This window comes from Arvicola amphibius, chromosome 3 (genome assembly GCF_903992535.2).
Source record: "Arvicola amphibius chromosome 3, mArvAmp1.2, whole genome shotgun sequence".
NCBI classification, from domain to species: Eukaryota; Metazoa; Chordata; class Mammalia; order Rodentia; family Cricetidae; genus Arvicola; species Arvicola amphibius.
This window is the reverse complement of record NC_052049.1, coordinates 110,327,356-110,350,263: the sequence shown is the minus strand read 5'-3', so window position 1 is coordinate 110,350,263 and position 22,908 is coordinate 110,327,356. Positions and strand designations below refer to the sequence as shown.

The 22,908-nt window shown below is 43.8% G+C and overlaps 1 protein-coding gene across 1 annotated transcript in view; it reads left to right on the top strand.

The window, feature by feature from the left end:
- The window catches only part of Tecta (tectorin alpha), a 71,557-nt gene extending 65,476 nt beyond the window's left edge, over nucleotides 1–6,081 (top strand). Inside the window, exons 22-25 of the mRNA XM_038322198.1 lie at nucleotides 3,655–3,817; nucleotides 4,819–4,906; nucleotides 5,179–5,295; nucleotides 5,978–6,081. Coding sequence (XP_038178126.1) covers nucleotides 3,655–3,817; nucleotides 4,819–4,906; nucleotides 5,179–5,295; nucleotides 5,978–6,081 — 472 coding nt within the window. The remainder of the gene's footprint in view (nucleotides 1–3,654; nucleotides 3,818–4,818; nucleotides 4,907–5,178; nucleotides 5,296–5,977) is intronic.
- The last annotated feature ends 16,827 nt before the right edge of the window (nucleotides 6,082–22,908 follow it).

Here is a 22,908-nt window from a genome sequence, read left to right as displayed (position 1 = left end):
TAGACCAAACAAGGAGTAAGAACATGGGGTTGCTTGGCAATTTACACCTATACTAATAAATTTTCTACTAATTCCTTTTATTATCATGGTATACTTATGCAAAAAAAATGTGCTTGCTTTAAGTGCAAAATACAATGACGTTTTAGTCCACCAGAAGAAGAGTGTAAACACTCCACCGTCTTCTTTCCAATGCTTTCGTCACCATGATACAAGCTTTCTTAATTGGAGTAACTACATTAATCAGATTTCTTTCAATCTGGTAGAAGTTAGTGTGATTTGGCTTACACGAAAATGAAAAGGGAATTTACTGCTTATGAAACTCAGTCACAGATGATCGGATTCAAGGAGGTGTCAAGGCTCTCCCATTTTCTCTTGCCTTCACCTATCCGTCTATCTCTGCCATTGGCCCAGTTAGGCAGCTGCTGGCAATCCTGGCCTCACATTCTGCCACTGCTGTCCTCTCTAAGAATGGAGCACATCTAATTCCAGATACGCTCATATGGGATCACCCTTATTGGAAAAAGACACCATTGAACTTCCCCGGCCCAGGTTGCCACCTACCTCAGTGGCCTCAGTGGTGGGGAGTGCTGCTCTGGAAGTTGTCATTGGCTTTGTGACTACAAGAAAAGGAATGGGAACTCTGAGAGAACAGGGGAGAGGCTCCGGCAAAGTTGTAAATGTCCACGATTTTGCTGATAACACAACCTCAGAGAAGTTAGGTAGAGATCACCCAAGGCCACCAACCAGCAGGAGGCAGAGGGGTCATTTTAGCTGTCTGAACACATAGTCACCTATGTGCCCTGGGTGCCACCAAGTGCATTGTCCAGGTGTGTTGTGGAATTTCTCGGCAAAGCCCTCACTAAAGCCTTCGTCTTTCTGAGTAGATGTTCAGCCCTCCAAGAGCCGAATGGGGACTTGGAGACTGCTAGGTGTCTCTCAGTCCTTGAAGACAGCATCCACAGTGCCGTTTTTTTTTTTTCTCTTTTCCCGTGTCTCTTCTCTCCCCCTCCCCCTTTACCACCTTCATTTATTGAAGTAAAGAAGCTAAGACAGGAGCCGTGCTCCAGCTACAAACCCAAATGACAAAGTTTAGGTATCCTTTGAAGGACGACGTGGTATTTAGCATTTTAAAAATAGTATTTAATAGACTTGACCCAGAGAGGGAGAGCGAGCCAGCAAGCATGTTCATAAATCTCAGCTTACCCCTGGGTCTGTCTAAATAAAGGCCTTCAAATTAAACCATTGTTATGTGAGAAATTATCTCATCCTCAGAGAGAACTGGAATTCATCAGTCCTAACCTTTCTATGAGGCATGTGCGTATTGTTTTCCCCCCACACTCCCGGTGAATTGATGGGGAAACATGCTCAGCTTAGTGAATGAGCAGCAAAATGGACCCCTTCATGTACTAGGGGGCCAGCTGTTCCTCCCCAGCAAAGTGGAAGATAAGACACAACATCAGCTTCTACTACTGGCCCAGTCATTTGGGAATCCAGGCCACATCTTCCTTCTGTTCAGGTGTCTCGATAGGCAAAAGGACAAGCGTCGATTAATATTCTTGGCTTGTTTGCTTTCTTCTCCCTACCCCAACACAATATTTTTATTGATTATTTGGGGATTTCACATAATACACCCCAATCACACTCACTTCCTAGTCCTCCCAGGTCCATTCCCTGACCTTAGTTCCCTCCCCCAAAAGAAGAAGAAGGATAAGAAGAAACACAAACACAAACACACACACACGCAAAACATACACACACACAAGTTCAATTTGTATTGCCCATATACTCAGTGGAGCATGGTCAAACTCCCAGTGGTCAGCTCCTTAAAGAAAACTGAGTTCTTCCCCAACCCCCAGTCAGAAGTCATCAACTGGGAAGAACTACATTTCGGCATCCCTGTCACAGATTTTAAGCGCTCCCTTGTCTGTGGCCTGCACTGCCACCAGAGGCCTTGCTGAGTCCATGGTCTATGATGCTGCCCGAGGCTTTATGGATGTCTGTGGTCCACACTGTTGCCAGAAGCCCTGATTCACCCTCCCACCAACTGGAGCTGACAAGGAATCTTCTTCTGTAGTGGTATTGAGAACTGTGTACTTACAATTGAGAATAGGAGACACTGAAGGCTTCTGTGACAAACCCCTACCCCCCCACCCCCAAAGGAACAGTCTAGACAGGACGCCATGAGAAAGAGCTCTTAAGAATTGTTTGCTTGCTCTAATAGAGTGTCCAGACAGCCGTACCCTCTGCTCTTTTGCATGACTTTCTGATACCTAAACTTTATGCCTGGCCTAAGGGGGAAGGTCCGTGTGAAGACTGGGAGTCTGAAAATCCTTGAGCTGACTTCGATCCTCCAGATGAATAATAACGACAAAGAAAACTGTGGCGCGCTTAGCCTTTCTTTCAAAGCATTCAAGAGACTGTTGCTCCGAAAAGCCAAGTTGCATTTTGTCTAATTACGAAAACTAATAGGTGTGGGAACACTGAAGGATAACTTCAATTTTTAATTTTCCTTATTGCTGAGCTATTTAATCCAGTGGACTTGGGGAAAAGAAACGAGAAGAAAAAGAGGCACCTTTTAAGATCGTTATCCCTTAAAAGTCTTTTGGCTCCTCTGGACTCACAGTGGCCATGGCACTTCCTTTCTCCCTTCTTCTCTTCCCCCCTCCCTTCCTTCCTCCCTCCCTCTCTTCCTCCCTTTCTCCCTTCCTTCCCTCATTCATCTATTCAAAAATAATTTTCGAATGTCTGCCATATGCCATGCGGTATGGCAGAGCCGCAGTGGTGACTGTGACTTTTCTCCTTACACTTGAAGGACTCCACAGGGCCCTGCTGTCAAGTCTGGGAAAGGCTACCTGTTGCTGCCTGGTTCCGGTGCATGTGCATCAGAGTTACTTACATGGGAGTGGGTGCTATAGGTTGGTGCCCAGGAAAAAAGAGCAGAAAGGTCTTCCAGTGGGGAAGACCTCACATGAAGACACGAGCAAAAGAGACTATAATGCAGCTGGGAACTTTTAAGTGGTTGTGGAAGAAAAATTTCACCATGCCTGTGGGGGGGGGGGGACGTGCTGGTGGTGGGAACTGGGTTTTGGCGACACAACAAGAAGCCAGGGTGGTGAGAAAGAGGCACTCCCCCTCCACCAAAACAATCCCTGAGACCCAGCCATTCTGCTCCTCCTTCCCGCTAGCTCCTAACTACTTTAGTGTGGGAAGAGTCCCCAAGGGATTTGAATCAGGGCCCCTGCCAACATCGATAATTAATTGGAGAAAACAGAGGAATGTGGGACTTGTGTTTGTTAAATTGTCTTCTGTGGAACACGGTGCTGTGAGGGGGCCCGACCGAGTTCCTGAAGCGTTGGGAAATTGAGAGCGGTCCCCGCAGACATTTCATTGGTAGTTACTGTTAGGTTAGCAATTCAAGGTGGCAGTCAGTGTTTCAAAACAAACAATGAAAATGGGAGGGAGTGGTAATAAAAGGCACACTGGAGCAATCCAGAGGTCACTTCCAAATGCGGAAGTCATTCTTGGTGTTTATGGCCATTTTATATGAAATGTGAGAAATGGAAATAAAGATGAGGATTAACCTCTAAGAGAGAAAAAAAAAAAAAACAAACAACCAAACGAAGCTGGAGTCCATGATGTTTTTTTCCTGAATAGGTGTCAGAACATCAAAGATAACACCATTGGCATCGAGGAGAATGGAGTGTCCCTGACCTGCCGTTTTCACGTCACTGTCTTCAAATTCATCGGAGATTATGATGAAGTTCATCTTCACTGTGCGGTGTCCCTCTGTGACTCGGAAAAATACTCCTGCAAAATTGTAAGTGTAAAAAAGACAATGTGCTCAGCCTTTCTCTAGCTGCCCCATGGTGACTGTGGATGCCTGGTGGCAGCATTGGAGGCATCCAAACACCTTCAAGAGTGGGTGGTCATATTTGGTGCAGAGTGTATAGTGGAATGATCTCCACGTACTGCTGAGTCTCTGAAATACCACAAGGTCATTGACTTCACACTAGGCAAGGGCTCCTGGAGCCATTGACATCTTGGATGGAGCAATGGTATGAAGGAGAGCTGAGCTGTGTAGTGTAGGATGCTAACAGCATTATGGGCCTCTAGAGGGCAGTAGTATATACTCTCCAGTAGTAACACTTTGAAGCTGTCTCTAAGAATGTATATACCACGAACAGACACGACTGACCTGGGTAAGGACCGTCACAGTAGTCTCCAGCAGTGTATTGAGTCACGCATCCTGCACTGAATAGCCCATGGTACTCAAACTCAGAATTCAGTGCATCCAAGTACTCAATGGTTCATCAGATCTGCACTACCGTCTAACAGTCTGGAACTGGGTGGGATTGCAGACAAAAGGCAAATCTATCATCTCCTCTATGCCAGACTTACATCCTTACCGCGATGGCTTTGTCCTCAAGATGTTATTGCTCTAGATTCTTATTCCTTGTCTTTCAGGTTTTCATCTTTATGGTTCCCTCATGTTTACAGAAGCGGGATGTAAGTTATGGTCAGAGCTACTATCAGATGGTGCCGCATACATTAGTATCAGGCGAGAGGCAGCAATTTTCATTCCTGAGCAGAGAGCCTCTTTGAGTCTCATTCTAGTGTGGAGAGTATATTTAATTCTGCTTGACATAAAGCCTAGAGTCCCAGTGGGCTCGATGATCAAGAATGCATTGGTTCTAATTAATCTGAGCAGCGATAGTGCTGGAGGCCGAAGCCGCTGTCTCTCTTGGAGGTGGAAACATGGTGAAGAATAAGTTATCAGCTTAATTGTGTGAAATCCCCCTCTGGTGTTCTGTCTTTCAGAATTGCCCGCAAAATTCCAGGATCGCCACAGATTATACAAAAGAGCCCAAAGAACAGATCATTTCAGTGGGACCTATTAGGAGAAAAAGTATGTATGTTCCCTAAAACACACTATAAATTACTAAGACAATGAGAGTTCAGGGCTCGGACGAGCCTCACTTGTGACGTGTGTCTGGTGGATAAGGGGGCGACACCGGAGACACCAGTATGAGCAGACTGCCTATATCCTCCGGGAAAACCCTTTCATTGGGTTTTAGCAACTCTTTCTTTCTTCCCCTCCTTCAAGCCCCGACCCTGCCTTGATTCTGAGTTGCAGGGTTGGTATCTCTATCATCAAGTCTCCCACGTGCTCATTTTCAGGGCTGGACTGGTGTGAGGACAATGGAGGTTGTGAGCAGATCTGCACCAGCCGGGTGGACGGGCCTCTGTGCAGCTGTGTGACTGGGTCCCTACAGGAGGACGGCAGGAGCTGCAGAGGTGGGCCTCTTATGAAGGGACGGGAAGCTAGGTGACGGAGGAAGTTCCTTCGCCATGAAGAGAAACTCAGCTGAAGCCCACTTAGCATCTTGTCTGTGAGAGTCCCAGAGAAAGACAGGGGGCACCCAAGGAATTCCAGCATCCCAAAACAAACAGACAAACAAACAAATAACCCCCCACCAAAAAAACCAAAACAACAAACACCACCACCACCAACAACAAATACCCTGGGCCACTGTTCTTTCCTCTAAAAGATGTGGACAATTAAAATTGATTCAGTAATTTCTAGGCTATGTGTTGACCATAAAAGTTCAGCCAAGCCCCCTTGCGCTGAAGTTAGTAGTCTTAGCTGGACACGGTGGCACATGCCTGAAGTTCCAGCCACTGGGAGGCTGAGGCAGGAGGCTCATGAGCTCCCCATCAGATTGGTTTGTATAGTGAGACCCTAGCTCAAAGAAACACAATCAGACAGAAAGCCAATAACCTTGGCATCTCATTTTCCCCATCTCTTTCTGAGGAGCACAGGACTCTCTTAAAGGTTGGATTCATTTGCTTTTTTCCCCCTTTCTTAGTCAGGGCCATTTGGATTTTCCCAAGACATTCCCTTTTATGTGAGTGCCGCCGGGCAGGGCTGAAGCCTGTTGAACTGACATGTTCTTGCTATGCTCCTTTCTGTCCGCAGCCTCGAATTCTTCCGTCGAACTTCAAGTCTGGACGCTTCTTCTCATCGTGACCCAGTTTTCGCTATGGCATTTTGTCTATACATCAGGCACGACCTCACAATGAACTCACGGTGCTCCCTTCAGTCCCTGTAGGTATAAAAAGTGTGTGTCCCCAAGGCAAAACCTGTCTGAACGTGTACAGCCTCTCAAACTCACGCCACCTTCCTCCAGCACTCAGCTGTGGAGGATACTGAAGTTCCTGGCTCCTCTTCCATGGTATGCAATGGCGGCTTTTCAAAATGAATGGGGAGAAGGCATACATTTACCCTAAACGCCCATACAGTTGGCACTGGGGACTGTGTTTCAGGCCAAAAGCCAGTCAGGGAAAGCCTCTGGTTACAGAAGTCTGTCCCCTGTGGTTTCTGGACCCCTGTGGTTAGAGACAGGCCTATTGCTGTAACTTTCAGTTAAAGCTGTGACTCCCTCTAGGCAGTCCCTCTCCTGTTCAGCAGTGTGAAATCTGACGTGCAAGCCCTGCCCACTGGTCACACTAAACTCCTTCCCCCTGTGCTGCGGCCTCCACCTTGCCATACCAGCTTCAACCACTGGATCTAATGTTTGCAGACCTGGAGAACCTCACCCAGCCCATCCTGACCCTTAAACTCACTCCTTCACTTTTTACAAATCAACCAAATAATTTTTAATGTGTTTTATCCTTAAATAAACTTTGCGTTCGAGTATTCTCATGATCTGCTGTTAAGTTCTGTATGTAGGCTAGAAGCATCTAGGATTAAACAACAGAAAGGAAACAGTAGTAGCCACTGGAGTGGGCGGGCATTGTCAGCCAGAGCTTTAATGTGTGCGTGATGTCCTTGTGGGTTCACACTCACAGAGCATCCTCAGAGCACAAACGTACTCGCCGAAGAGAGGCAGGTAGCATCCTCCTTTGTACGTGGTACATAAGCACATACTATTATTAACTACAAGATAAAGGGTTTACTAAATCTATCCCTGGGGTACTTCCCCTTCTAAGGTTAGAAATACAGTAAGCCATACTTCAAGTTTGTTTTGAAGTTATCTTGGAATCAAATCTATGGCAATTAAATATTTTTCCTGGAAACTCTGAGAAGCTGAGGGAAAACGTGTGGCCTCTTTGTACATGGGCTCTGAGCAATGACTGTCATTTCACGTGTCAAAGACACCTACATCTCTCTGCCACTGAGCTTGAGGAAGCAAGGTGTAGTCAGAGGCTGCCCTGAGTTGCCTCTGTTGGCAGGACCAGAGATTTCCGGCAGACATGAGTGTCTGCACATGCCCTGGAGCTAGGAGAAGGATGGGGGCAGACGGAGATGAGGAAGTGTGTGCTTCAGTGTAGACAGACACCGTAGGGTCTTTGGAGAAAACACTGAACATGGTTGAAGGATTCACAACCGACCAGTCTGGGTCAGCTCTCCATATTCATCTGTGCTGGGGCAGAAGCTGATGATTGGCTGTGTGTTCTCTGTCTACGTGAAAACTTCAAGGCCTGGCTCCCTGAGATGAGACCTGTGGCCGAGCTATTGCGCCACTTCCATCCACTCCAGAGTGGGCCAGGTCCTTTCCATCAGGTCAGATGGGCTAAGCCCAATATGGTCTCGTTGGGTTCCTTAGCTAAAGTATGAACAAAAGCATCAAGAAGGAAAAGAAATACTGCTTAGTAATTTATCTTTACTGATTCTCACCACGATGTCTTCAAAAGTTACTAGATTTAGTACTGTTGGTTTTGGCTTGAGCTTCTAAAGTGAAGATTTGGGTTGAGGAGAGGGCTCGGTGGATAAAGTACTCGGTGCACAAACATGAGGCCCAGAGCTCAGAAGCCATGTGTAAGCTGGGAAGGTGTGGTGGCCCACTGTACTCTCAACTTTGGATGGCGGAGACAGGATTCCTGGGGCATGATGAGTAACCGATTTATCTGATCAGTGAGCTCTGGGTTCAGCTGAGAGGGACTGACTCAGGAATAAGTTGAACAGTGATAGACATCTGCTGTCAACTTTGGACCATCAACACGTGCACACAAAGATGCACACACATCTGTATTCACATACATGTGAGTATGCACACACAGAGACATACCATAGTACATACATAAGATAAAACAAAATGATATTTTTGCCACAATTTCATTCCTTTGACTTTCTCACCTGTCTGAAGTTCTTGGAATAAGTCACGCTGTGGTGCCATAGCACAAGACTCTGTAATCACAGAGGCTTGCACAGTGAAGGCTCACATTCTATGGATTCTACCATTCATTGCCCTCCTAGAGGGCAAGCTGCCGATGGAGGTGTCATTATATTTTGATGCTACCAGATCAGTGTGTGGCTTCAAAGGAGGAGGGCATGAGAATCACACCCTTCCCACCATGGCCCCCACCTCTGTCACTTCTCTGCCTGGAAGTCTCACTGTTGCTGTCCCCATTCTGTGGGCTAATGCGAATCATGTGATTATAACTGACTTTCAGAGACCCTGTGAGTTGGCCCTGAGTCTGTAAGGAAGACTGGAAATCAGCAGCAGTGGCTTCCATGGTGGCTTCAGGGCAGGCACATCTCTTGGAGCTGAGAAATACTCCCGCAGGAATGAGAACACACAGGCAGGCCTTTTAGCCCATTTCCCTGAAGGCAGGAAGACAGTGAGCCAGCCCTGACTCCTCTTACACTCTGCCCCAAACACAATTTTTTTTAATACCCCTGATGCTCATTTTCATCTTCTTCCCTGCAAAATGAGAACACACATGTTTCTTTGAATAGCCTGTAGATCTCATATTTACTTATTTGTTCGTGTGTGCTAACACACATGTTGGAAGTCAGAGGACAGCTTGTGCCAGCGGATTCTCTCTCCCTCTGAAGCCCATGGATCAAATTCAGGTCAACAGACTTGAATGGCAAGTGCCTTTACCAAATGAGCCATCATGCTGCCCTTGAAATATTCTTAGCTTAGAAAAATGATACTAGAGAAACATAAGCCACGTGATAGCTGACTAAGATAATTTGGAAGCCAGGTGTGGTGGTACATCCCTATTATCCCAACCCCAGGAAGTGGAGGCAGGAGGATCAGGAGTTCAAAGGCCATTTCAGGCTATGTGAAACCCTATCTCAAACAAATAAACAAAAAAGATGATTCTAGAACTTTATCTTGTCTTTGTACTCAAGGGGGAAAGGGAAGAAAGAGTGTGCTAGTTTAGGGTAGAAAAGAGAAGAAGAAATCCAGTTGGAAAGCTTGTTGACTGGGTATTTGATCCCAAGAGTACCACTGGGGAGCATGGAACTGGTATTTGTGACAGCTGGAGATGCTATAATTGGCTTCTTAACTAGTGTTGGGTATGTGCTTTACTCGAAATCTTCAAGGCAGAGTTTGAGAGCACTAATTATTTAACATAGTCTAATATTCCAACTATTTTTAGAACCATTTGACATTTAGCGAGAGCTTGAAATCTAATAAAACTCACAACTAAAGGAATTAAGTAATTATTGAAAGGTAACGACTAGCAAGGCTGGGATACAAAGCATTGCTCCTTACTAATTCTAAATAAGTTAAGAAGCTACCCTGTTAGAATCTCTCCGACTCCCTCCAAAACCTTAGGGTATCTCTACACCTCCTATTTCGCTGCTGGGGGATTTTTCCCATCATGGATGTACTGACAGTGGCAGCCAGACCAGTGAAAAAAGAAGATCAAACAGCACCCTCTAGTGTCTATTTTTAATTTAGCATGAAACCCAAATTGTACCAAACCACAGCAATCAAATTACAATCCCCGCCTCCCCACACCTTAGATACAGAACATTACCAGAATACATTTAGAAAACACATCAAATGCCAAGGGCATCTACTGAAGAACTTCATGAAATTTATTTTTATGCGCACAGTAAGCCTTGTTCCAAGAAAATACCAGCTTTGGGCATCCCATGCAAATTTTGCCCTTAATATCTATTTCTCTGACGCGATGACAGAGATAGCTGCTGAAGAAACATTAAGTATCTCTTTAAAATGTTGCAAAATAAACAATCAGACCGAGAAGAGCTCATGAAATATTTAGTGGCCTTTTCCCTCCAGGAGAATGTAAACCACTGAGCTCCGTATCTACCAAGCAAGAGCAGTAACTCCGCTCTGACTAATGGAAGGTTCTCTTAGTGATGGTTTAATTATGTTCACTGAAATATGGCTCTCTTCTAAGAAAACATTGCCATGGCAGAGGGACAGATCTCAGTGTCTATAGATAGAAATAAAACACAAAAGATTCATCATTCCGGGAAGAACCCAGCAATCAAATTCTGTTTGCTGAGGGAACAAGTGGAGGAATAATATTCACTGTACATTTTGTGTGCTTTCTGTTTGCACATAGCCTCTAGGTTAGCTGCTGTTTTGTTTGTTAGCATAAAAGATCCATTGTGAAATATTTGGGGAGCTGAGATACTCTCCCATTAGATGAAATTGCAATATGTTATGCAAATGCAGTGCCCTCCATAACTAATATGTTCCCACTGTATTTAATATTGTTTGGCTTTGAATCATACTGCACATTGGAGGAGACCTTACAGAGGTGCTAAGTTGAAGTTAAAACACATATAGTATCAAGTACTAGGGGAAAACATGAGCCCACTCTCATATATACATTAGAGAATAAATGTACATGAAAACCCACATATGTATGTTATATATATGTATATATATATATATATATGGGTTTTTCATGTACACTTTTTCTATAACGGTCAATTCCTAATGAGAGATATTTGAATGGGAATAATATTTTAATAACCAGGAACCCACGAGGCAGATTGTTGGCTTCCTTCCTCTTAATTCTTAAATTTCCTTATGCAATACTTCAGGGAACAAAAGAATCCAACTATGTAGTCCCATTTTAATTGGAATAAAAACATCCTATTAAGGACAGTAACATGTTTAGTTTCTCAAGATTTGCAAATCTTTGCATTAAATCTACTCAAAATTATTAAAGTATTTTTAAAGACTGTTGTCATATATAATTTTGCTTCTAGGTTGTATGTTAGCCCAAGGCAGAAAAGACATGAAGACTGCTAGTGGTATTCTCTTGTCTACCGTAATGGCTCTTTTTCCCATTGTCTCGACAGAGTGCTTGACACAAGAACTTAAGGAAGGAAAGATATATTTTGGTTCAGAGTTTTCAGGGCTGCCACCCACTGCGGCAGGGATGGAATGATGTGGCACAGCCTGTGACCGCTGCATTTTGTTCTTTGGCTTCTTTACTTTGTGGCTGAGGGAGAGTAGAGAGCTACGGCTGGAACCAGAAACAGACACCCACTTCAAGGGCCGACAACAACTAGCTTCCACTAGCTAGGCCCAGTCCCCAAGGTTCCACTGCCTCTCCAGACAGTGCCACTAACTAGAGACCAAGTGACTAGACACATGAGGGGGGAAGGGAGGAGGGGGACATTTTACATTCAAACCAAATTTTCATAGATATTTATAATTCAGTATTCATGCTGGTCCTCAATGTGTTTTATGTCCTGCATGGACCGTTTTGGTGTCCAGCCTCCCAAGTGTGTGTGGTCATAAGTGTGTGTGTTCTTTCACATTTTCCATGAGTCTTTGCAACAATGCTTGCCACGTGCTGTTAAGGGCTATTTGCATCCACGCGGAGCAGGGAGTCTGCTGCATGAAGAGTCATGATCAGAAAGCCGTTTAGCAAACCGATTCGACAAGGGGGAAGGATTCACCGTCTCCTGTGAATGCGCCTGGGTGTCCGATCGGACTCTTCACAGCACAAAGCGAGAGAAAAGAACCGCGAATAACACGGACACAAGTTGGCCTGTCACAAAAAAGTTTCAGGCTCTAAATGCTGACTTTAAACTTCCAAGACAGATGTGTGGTAGTACCCTACTAATTCAGGATAAGTGGAATCTTGGCCCACGTAGAGGTTAGATTTTAAGGCTTGTCTCCCACAGGCTAGCATGCTCTAACTGTAGTTTAGCCTGATCACTTTGTAGAGGACTACCTTCACTCATTCACTTTATTCAGAAAGCTAAATTAATAGAGGGAAAGAAATCTTACCACCTAGACCTTCAACACTCCCTTGGTCCACAGTGAACATATTACCTGATGGTGATCACTAGTTAAAAGGTATTCTGAGTGGGCAAATTGTCCCCAAAGCAAGGGCTGCCTAAATCACGGGGAAATGAGTCTCCACCATACAAGTCTAAATGTTTCCTTTTTATGACACCAGATCACCACCACCGTAAAAACTTAACTGTAATTCCACCATTATAATTTAAACACACATATTCAACAAAATTTACCATTCTCCCTGGACCCCCAAAGAGGCATCAGGACTCATCAAAACCGAGGGAACCAATAACTTCACAGCTGGCTCAGGATGAAGGCGTTCTAGCTCAACCACCCCAGGGCTTTCCATATTTTGTAGGGAGAATGAAATGATAGGACTTAAAGAATAGTGATTTGAAAATTTTATAGTAAAATATGCATGCTAATCAGAATTACCAAAAACTGGCATTCTGGGGTATTCTGATATGACAGCACAACAAAAATGACAACGAAGGCTGCTGGAGAGAGAACTCAGCAGGCGAGAGTGCTTGCTGCGCAAGCATGAGGTCCTGAGTTCAAATCCCCAGCACCCAGACAGAAAGTCAGGCATGATTGCCTGGGCCTAGAACGCTGGTGCTGTTGAAGCGATGGTCAGGAGCACTGCTGAGCTTTCCTGAACACTAGCCTAGCTCCAGGTTCAGCGGGAGACTCGTCTTAAAGGAATAAGGCAGAGAAGAGTAGAGGCAGATATACAACCCCCTCCTCTAAACGCACGTACACATGCACGCACGCATATAAAATGACAACACAATCTTCATCTTTAGGTCCCTTATTAAAAATATGTCCTTTCTTAAAACATGAACTTGGCCACTGAGCACTGGCTCTCTGGCTCTAACATTTTACTTGTGTAAAGACCCGGGAGGGGGAAGGAAGACTTCTCACTGGTTCCTACATTATTTATGCCGATTCTATTCTGAGTTGTCCCTCTCGCCAGAAGAAAGCAAATGCATGTGGGCCGGGAAAATGTAAGCTGCAGAGTTCTTTCATTTTTGGAAGCTATGACGAGAAGATTCTGCTCAGTCATGGAACAAAACACAGCTAGGAGTGGCAGAGAGATTACAAAGGGGCCAGAGGTTAAAAGTGAGTCCCACGCTGGTCCCCACTATTCATGGGACCCTTAATGAGCTTAGCTGACCAGATGCTGCCAAAGTCTCATCTCTTTCCAGAGAGGCTGAGAGAAGATGAGATCATTTCTTCTAAAGCACCTAGGCAGGTTGTACCAAAAGACTGTCTTAGTTAGGGTTTCTATTGCTGCAACAAAACACCAAATGAAAGAGAAAAGGGTTTGTTTGCTGTTTATCATCAAAAAAGTCAGGACAGGAACTCAAATGGGGCAGGAACTTAGAGGCAGGAGCTGATGCAGAAACCATAGAGAGGAGCTGCTTACTGACTTGCTTCCCATGGATTTCTCAGCCTGTTTTCTTGTAGAACCCATAATCACCAGCCCAGGGGTGGTACTACCCACAACAGGCTCAGCCCTCCCACATCAATCACTAATTAAGAAAATGCCCTACAGTTGGATCTAATGGAGGCACTTTCTCAATGGAGGTCCACTCCTTTCAGACAACTTTAGTTTGTGTGTCGAGTTGACATAAGATTAGCCAACACAAAGGTAAATAAAATTACCTTAACCCTGAGATCTGTGGGGACATTATGAGAGCAATGCCTCTTAGTCTTAATTCAATGGAAAAAAAAAAAAAACAAACCCAAATCCTACTGCAATTGAGACTGGAGAAAGGCGATATATAGACAAGTGCTCCCTGGGTAAGAAAGTTGAATTTAACAAAATATCCCTTGTGGCTGCTAAACTAATGGAAAGGAAAGAAAAAAAGTATCTTGATTCTATTCCTTTTGAGTAAACACAAGATTTCATAACAAAAAAATTAATGGAGTAACCCAAACAGCCAGACAATAAATATTAAAGCTAATCCACAGGAGTTGGATTGGTTGTTCCTCTAGGAAAATCTTAATTTCCCCCTAAGATGTTGTAAAACTATTTCTAGGACATTTGCTTGAGGCAGGTTCTAGTTTATTGCTTTAGATGGGGTTTGTGTGTGAAGTTTGAGGCCTCGGAATAAACGGGAAAGAAAAAACTTCATTTTACCAACCTTATAATTTTTATTTTTTGGTTTTAAGTTTTCCCTTTCCAAGCCATATAAATATTTAGTAAACGTTCTTCCCTTCCCCCATGGTTCATAGCACCGGGAACTGATTTTTGATGTCACTGGTCTCCAACCACTGGTCTTTCGGCTTTTTGGAGAACTTCTGTGGCCCTGGGAGAGAAAATAGGCCCCAAGATTTGGTTATGTTTTATAAAAGAAATACAGTTCTATTGAACTGATCTCAAAGAAAAATGAGATCATTTGCATTAAAGCACAAGAGATAGAACACTAGAACATGTAGTAAACCCTGGCTAACAAATGCCTCTGAGGCAGAGGAAGAGAATCGAGGAAGAAGGGGAGGAAAGAAATGACCATCATAAGAGCCTGTGTCTTATCCTTGTGTTGTTGTTTAGGCAGAATCAGAGAACAACAGAAGCCAACTTCTCATTAAAAGTAACTTAGAAGATTACATAGACTGGTCTAATCCCCGCATCAAAAAGAGGCTATGCTTTAGAGCAAGGTGGGAATTCATGGGCTAAATGTAAATATCAAAAAAAATGACACTAACTTAGGGCCAGCAAGATGGCTCAGCTGGTAAAGGTGCTTGGCGTAATGTCTGATGACCCGAGTTCCATCCCTGGGACCCACATGGTGGGAGGAGAAAACTGACTCCCACAACTTGTCCTGGGAGGGAGGAGGAAGTAGATAGGATGAAGATGGAGGACTCAGGAGAGGGTTTCAGACAGGACAGAGCTGGGGGAGCTGTGTCTTGGCTAAGTGTGGATAGAATGTTTTAGGTTGGTGTGCTTTAGGGGTAGAAAGGGTAGGCATGACCTCGTCAGCCATGAGAAGCAGCCCGAATTTATATAGGGGACAAATAGGCAGGTAGCCACTAGAAGACTGTAGGCAAGTGAGGAAACCACTTTACTGTTTGTTTTTATGCCAGGGTCAGTGAGATGGTCTGCTGGATCAACGTGCTTGCCATGAAATCCTGATGGCCTAAGCTCAATATCCCTGGAATTCACATTAGATTGAGAAACCTGGTTACTGAAAGGTGTCCTCTGACCTCCACATGTAAGCTTGTGGGAAGTGTGTACAGTCACCTTCCTGGACACTGTTCTTAATTGCGGTAATATTTTTTTTCTTTTTTTGATATTGCCTAATATAGTTTAAGATCACAATTATTTGCATATCATCTGCATCACAATATACTTTATAAGTAATCCAGAGGCAAGTTAATAAATATATTTAGGATAATGTGAATGGGTTGTATACTATGCAAGAGGGACTTGGCCCATCCACAGACTCACCTTCAGCCCTGGGACATAGGCATGGGGAGAAATGAATGGCTCTGAACTCCATTTTGGAACCAGAGGCTGTGGGACCAGGTCATATTTGGGGTTTGAAGGAAGGACAGAGGTAGAAAGGAGTTTCTGATCTGTACAGATGGAAGTGTGCTGACAGCATCTACTGAGCTGGGAGAAATCTGTAGTTTGAGAAAGGAAATCAAGAGTTGAGTTTTGTAGGTGTTGAGTGTGAGATGTCTGTAACAGATCCAAGAAGAGGTGTCAAGTAGGCAGCAAGATGCATGGCAGGAGCTCAGCAGACCAGCCGTAGATAGCAGCTGTGTAGATTCCGATAATATTTTAGACTCTGGATAGAATTAGGAGAGGTAGGGGAATAGAGACCAAAGATGAGCAGAACAAAAAGTAGAAATTAGGCTCCTGCAAGATGGCTTGGTGGGTAAAGGGCTTGCTGTGTGATCCTCGTGACCTGAGTTGGATCTCAGGAGCCCACATAGAAATGGAAATAGAGAACTAACTTTATAGACTTTCTTCTGACCTCCACACATGCATTCTGGCACATGTGTGTCCCTACATATCATGCATGGGTTCACTTGCATGTGCACACACAGAGAGTTTTAAGAATTCGAGGAAGAAATTAAATAAGGAGACCAAAGGGATGACCAGAAAGAGCCCAGCAAAACTCAAAGGGGTGATGTGACTCCTCCCAGGGTTGGCGGGGATTTGAAGCAGGGTGAAGAGGTTAATCATACTGAGCACCACGGGTCACAAGCAAGGTATTTAGCCTTTTTGAGAAACTGTACAACCTACAGATAAATGATGAGCTTCCCAAAGTATCAAGTCAAAGGACAACTCCAAGTCACATAACATGGCTCTCTGTGCTCACTGATTGTGCAGTAGTTTAAGGAAACTGTGTTGTTAGCTCAACAGCTTTAGGTCTTGCTGTAGAGTGGCTGTGCAGATTAGCCAGCAAAGAACTATTTCTCTATGAGCAAGGAGGCTGGAGAGACGGCCAGTGCTTACGAGTGTTCTCGGTCTTGCAGAGGGCCTGAGTTTGGTTCCCAGAGCATCCACGTGAGGCGGCTCAGAACTACCTGTAACTCCAGCTCCAGGGACTCTGATGCCCCTCCCTAGCCTCAGCAGGCACTGCCCTCACCTGCCTCTGTCAATACACGAGCCCAGATATACATGTAAGTCAAAAGAAAAGCAATCCTTAAAAATGACAGTCTTACTCTTATTTTCCTCTTGACAATATAAATTACTCTAAAATATGAGGAAAATATTTTCTTATGCTAAGCCACTAGTTTCCAACATCACCGAAAGGGAGCCATTAATTACCGCGAGATCTGCTTTTCTTGTTCACCATTTTCTGACACTATTTGGTCTCTGTGTGAAGTGTAGGAGCGTTCTGTTGTTGTTTTTTCAATTAATTTTAACTACAACCCTAGGAGGGACCAAATCAGCATGGTTATTAGCATCTTAAAAACACTGATCCACTTACTGGAAAAGCTTTTTCCCAGAAGCCTCTTGTGGGAATAGTTTCCCAGAGCTTACTGGTGTTTCTGAATGCCGAAGTGCCATTTAAGCAGGAAAATCATCCAGCGTGTAGGCTTTCCTAAAAGGCAGGAGAAATTAAAAGCTACTAAGAACAGTAATGCATTAATGAAAAGAAAATGAGCAGATTGCATTTATTAAAAATTATGTAAACACACTCATTTCCGACCCATTATGAATGCACTTAGATCTTCTTGCTAAATGGTAGCAGCAGGTGGAAATGTAAGATGAAAATGTTCTCAGGCAGTATGGCAAAACCAAACCAAACCCGGAGTTCCTTTTAAAAAGACTGATTCATACAAAGTTGTGTTAAGATGGCTTTCCCCACAAACAACTGACTCAGAGTAGAAAAAAACCAACCAGGGCTTGGCAAACATTAGGACCCCAGTTTGTTTTCTAAACTTGCCTGCCACCAAGTCCTGCACCTTGCATGGACAGCACAGTACAGCCATCCCCTTTGGCGGAAGAGAGGGCGAGCCACACATATTGTGAGCATGGAGGAACTGTCCCCATTACTCACCTGTCATGTGGGGACATGGGTGGGGGAGAAGTGTCATCCTCCCACCCCCTATTTCCCATCCCCTTGCCCATCAATGCCTGAGGCAGACGAGAAAGCTGACCCTGAGGTCATAAGAGAGGGAGGACTAGCTCTGACCCCCATCTGCTGCAGCCCTCAGGAGAGTGGCCCCTGCACCTTACCTGGGCAGCACAGTAGAGTTGGCCCTGAAGGTGTAGGTGTGGGAGATTCGACTCTGAGGACATGAAAGCAGGAGAACTGGTCTGCCCCCTGCACATCACTACAAGGGGTGAAACAGCCAGGGGGATGCAGGAGAGCTCACCCTGGTGGTGAGGGCAAGAGCAAGCTGGCAGGCTGACCAATCCTGCAACTACTCAGGCCCAGAACCAAGGTTATGGGTCAGCCCACCCCAATATCCAGCCCATCTGTGATCTGTTGGAGCATGTGAAGGTACTGGTCCTGCAGACCCAAAGCTGCAGGATCTCCACAACACAGGGCAATAACAGGATAACCCAGAAGAATCCAGCAAGGACTCAACATCAATAGTGCATCAGAAACTAGGGGCCTCAAATCAGACCAACGGCTCTTTGCAACGAACATATGCAAGAAAAGATGTATGGACAAAGGGGCTCATCGCATGACTCACTATGTCACACTACAGCTTCCATGACAAGATTTCCCCCCTTTTTCTTCCTCTTAAATTTTATGGGGGTGGGAATGTAAGAACAGAGGGCAGATACACAGGGATGTGAAATGAATAGGACCGAAATGCATAATGTGAAAGACACAAAGAATTAAATAAAATGAAAGTTAAAACAAACAAAACAAACAAGAACAACAAGACAAAACAAAAAACTAAGATTCAGGGAAGGTGGAGGTAGAGACAGGCAGATCCCTTGAGCTCACCACCAATCAGCACCATCTAATCAGAGAACTCCACATTCAGAGCTCCCTACCTCAAAACAGTGGACAGTGGCTGCGGAATGATGCCTGAGATTGACTATTGGCCTCTGCACACACGCACATGTACCCTCATGCTCATGTGCACATAAGCCCTAAAGAAAATTCAATCAAAAAATACTTGACTAATTTTTTCCAATTAATTAAAAAGACTCACCTCAAGTGTTTTACAAGGCAATAAACACCATTTTCGAAGCAAAAGCAACACAGATGTGCTTAGATCTCCATAAAGAGTCAGAGTCTGGGACACAGGCCTGTACTCTTAGCATTTGGGACATAGGGACAGAAGGATAGGATGTTCAAAGCCAACCTAGGTTACATAGCAAGACCCCCATCTCAAAACCACCCAAATACCAGAGCAACTGCAAAACCACAGAGAGCTCCTTGGTTTGTTAGAATTTACTACAGGAAGGTCTAATTACTGTTTAAATATCGAAGAGGAAGAGGAAGATACATGACGGACCGTATTGTGATATGATGCATGTTCACTGGGACTGTGCCTGAACTTACTAAACCCAACCTGATGGCCTCACCTTCTCAAGTCTCCTCTCGTTCATGGTCATACTTCCACTCTCTTCCCTTCCTCTCAAAACAGCCCGACAGTTCTTTACAGCACTAACAGAATCGCAGGAAGTTTATGTTCCAAATATTGCAAGTAATTGAGGAAAAGGGATGGATAGTATAAGGAGCCGCTGAGACCTTTTAGAGACTTGGGATGAAACCTACGTCAAGGGCTGAGGATGGACCTCCAGGCTCTCCAGCAAACAACCCCAAAGCCACTCAGTTTTCATAGGATAAAAATATTTTTTTCTTAGATTAACTAGTGTGTGGGGGAGAGGAAAATAGGTGTAACCACGTGGTAAGGCTTGCTATTGAGTCACTTCTTACCCACAGGAGGTTCTTTCTGCCAGCCATGACAGCCATTTAAACCAAGGATCAAATGCCAGGGGCAGAGGCAGACTGTCAAGTCTCGGTATCACCAAGAACAACATAATTATCCCCTGCACAGAGAAAGACAAACACTACCTCCTGAGTGGTCTTGTGTGTTGTCGCAGGGAGAAGGCACCACTGCCCCTGCCCTCACCACAGATGGAGTTCCAGGATCTGCCCACCTACCCGCCGCATTTTATCTTCAATTACATCTTCATTCCAATTGCTGGCATGAATTCAAAGGGCCGTTTCTTCCTTATGGCACCCTTCCATACAGGTCAACGGCATCATCTCCTCGCTAATTTCAGAAAAAGCAGATCTGTGCAGTCTAGACCGTATGTAGCTCTCAAAAGATGTGTCTTAATTGGGGTCTAAGTTAAGGACAAAATTGCAGCAGATGAGCTACTTGTGGCAGAACTGTGTGAAGTATAATTCAAAAGATGGGCATTTTAGGGTCCTGTGCAAACTCGTCATAATCCTGGGTACCACGTTGAAGAGTGGCATGTGGGATGTGCACTCCTGTGCACTCCTGTGGGTCTAAGCACCTCCATTCAGCTTGAGTACTGCTTTTAACCTTGTCCTGACCAATGGCCTGCAAATGTTTTGATATTTCTGAGTAGTGGGGTAGGGTAAGGTAATGTTCACCTATAAGTCTCTCAGGAGACTGAGACAGGGGGTTTATGATTTCAAGGGGGGGGGCGGGCTGGGATATATAGTTATATTCCGTCTTAAGAAAAAAATGTCTTTAGTAAAAAAATAAAATCTCACTGGGCATACTTGTTATACAAGCACCTGGAACACTGAGCTGGGAGGAGTGCCATGAATTCAAGGTCAGCCTATGGTAAAAACAGACTTTTGTCTCAATTTATGCTATCCCACCAAATGAAATGTCAGCATGAATTTACGAATATATGCTATGACACATACAAAAATTATTAAAGAGTTAAATTTCAAATAATTATTGCATAATAATAGCATAGAAGGTAAAATGTCTATACACTCTATTTTTGAAAAACTTGAAATATCTGGGATTTTTAAATAAATACTAGCAAAAATTAATAATGTTAATTTTTAATTTAAAATTTCTTATGTTATGCTATTTTAGCTTAGGGATGTAATGTCTAATTATTAAGCTGTTTTGAGAAACACATTTGCAAGTAATCAAAGAAAACTGTCCAAGTATTTACAGAATTATAAACAGTTAATTTATATTTTTGTTGTGAAGTATTGCACATTTATAAAAGAGCACATATGCGGTTTGAAGAATCACAATAGGCGGGACAGTCATATAGGTCCCATCTGAGTCTGGGTATCACATGCCCCTCCAAAAGGTTCCCCTGACAAAAAAGTCCCCGGCGGTAGGTTGAAGGTTAGTACATTCACTCACTGAGGGCTGCTTAAACCGTGAGGGCTCTGACTTCACCAATAGGCAAGCCACTCAGAGCACTACAGGGAGATGGCAGGAAGTAGAAGGCGGCCTCACTGGAAGAAGTGATTTGGGGGAACCATGCCCGGGAAGAATAACCTTGTCCCTCACCCCAGCCTCTCTCCCTACTTCTTGACCACTCTCACATGAGCAACATTCTTTTCTTGTCTTTCCCACTACGATCTGAAACATTTAAGACCATGAGCCAAAAACAAAACCAAAACCAAAACCAACCAACCAAACAAACAAACAAGCAAAAAAAAAAAAAACCCTTTTCCCGCTGAGACCATTTCTCTTGGGTATTGTCACAGTGATGACTTAGATCCTTATGGTTCCGAGAAGCATCCAGGGTGCTGTGTGTGGCTCCAGTTCATTCACTGCCATCATGGCTTAGGAATTCATGGCAGAAGTAAGTCACAATTTCCGGCTTAGTTACATAGGAGGGCTTTCCCACACACGATACGACCATGTATGTTTTTCTTCTTGTTTTCTGGTGCACAAAACTTAAACACTTCTTCACAGAAGTCTATGTGCGTGTGCTGGATCTTGGAGAGCGTGAACTGTCACTAGGGAGATGCCGTGTGTTTCTCCGAGTGTTTGTTATCAGTTTCTCTCAGGTTTTCTGCTGCTGTGTAGCTTTGCCTGCATCTAGGTTTGCAAAGTTGGTTTCCCCCAAGTCTGTTGAGTCTGAGACTACATTTCAAGGTTTTGACATAAAGGGGACTGGAGAGAGATGGTTCTGCAGTTAAGAGCATGTATTTTTCTTGCAGAGGACCTGATTTCAGGGTCCAACAAGCACATCCGGTGGCTCACAACTGCTTGTAACTCCAGTTCCGGGGGATCTGGTGCCCTCTTCTGGCCTCCATGGACACCTGACCATATGGATACACGATTTTTAAAAAGGAAATAAAAAGATATCTTTATATTTTCATCTCTGCTGAGGTGAATTATATCAGTACATAAATGTCTGTACCATTTTTACTGGCATCTGTTTGTGTCTGCCGTTCATCTGTCTAATTACTTGTCACTTCTTATTGAATCATGTAATTCATTTATAGTCCAGACTCTAGTATTTACACTTACATGTACTGGAAATGCATTCTCCCATCTTGAGATATATTTGAAAAACAGATTCAAATTCTTAATTTTACTCCATCAATAATTAGTAGTGTCTCACTGTATATGTTTTAAAAATTCATATCCTACCCAAAATTTAGGAGAGGAAAGCTATTCCCCTAAACGTTTTTAACAAAAAAAAATCTTATTTACGTAATGAATCCACTAGGATTGTGTTTTGTATGAAATTGAAATAAAATTCAATTTTTCCTGCCACTGGGTAATGAGAAGCCGAAGCCTGCTTACGCAATAGCCTATCTTTTCTCCACTGATTTTTAGTGCCCCTTTACATACAGATTTTTTTGAACTCTCTGTTTTATCTATTGGCTTATTTATTTACTTGTGCCCTAAAACCAGGGGCTCAATTGCTATAGTTTTATAACGCATCTCAATACACTGCAGAGCGCATCTTTCTGTTTTAGTCCCTTTGTTAAGATGTCTTAGATAGTCTCCCGTCTCTGCTCTTGCATATAGACTTTAAAATCAGCCCAAGTTCTCCAAAATCAGAACAAGCAACCAAAAACTGTTAGAATTTTTGGATAAGAATTGCATTATATCCAAAGATTCATTTTCAGACAGACCCCTTTATAAAACTATGTAGTATGACAAACATGCTATCTGCATCCATTCTGAGTTTTAATTTCTTTCCAAATATGCTTCATTTTTGCTTGTGAGATTTCAGAAATATTTATTTTCAAAATGTTGGCATTTAAGGTTTGTTGTTAACTGTAAACAGAGACAGCTTGTTCATTTCCCAGCTGCCCAGACCTGACTAATAACACAGGAACTATATTGATTACAATACTGCTTGGCCAATAGCTTAGACATATTTCTAACTAACTCTTACATCTTAAATTAACCCATTTCTATTAATCTGTGTATCTTCATGAGGCTGTGACATACAGGTAAGGTTCTGGCATCTCCCTGA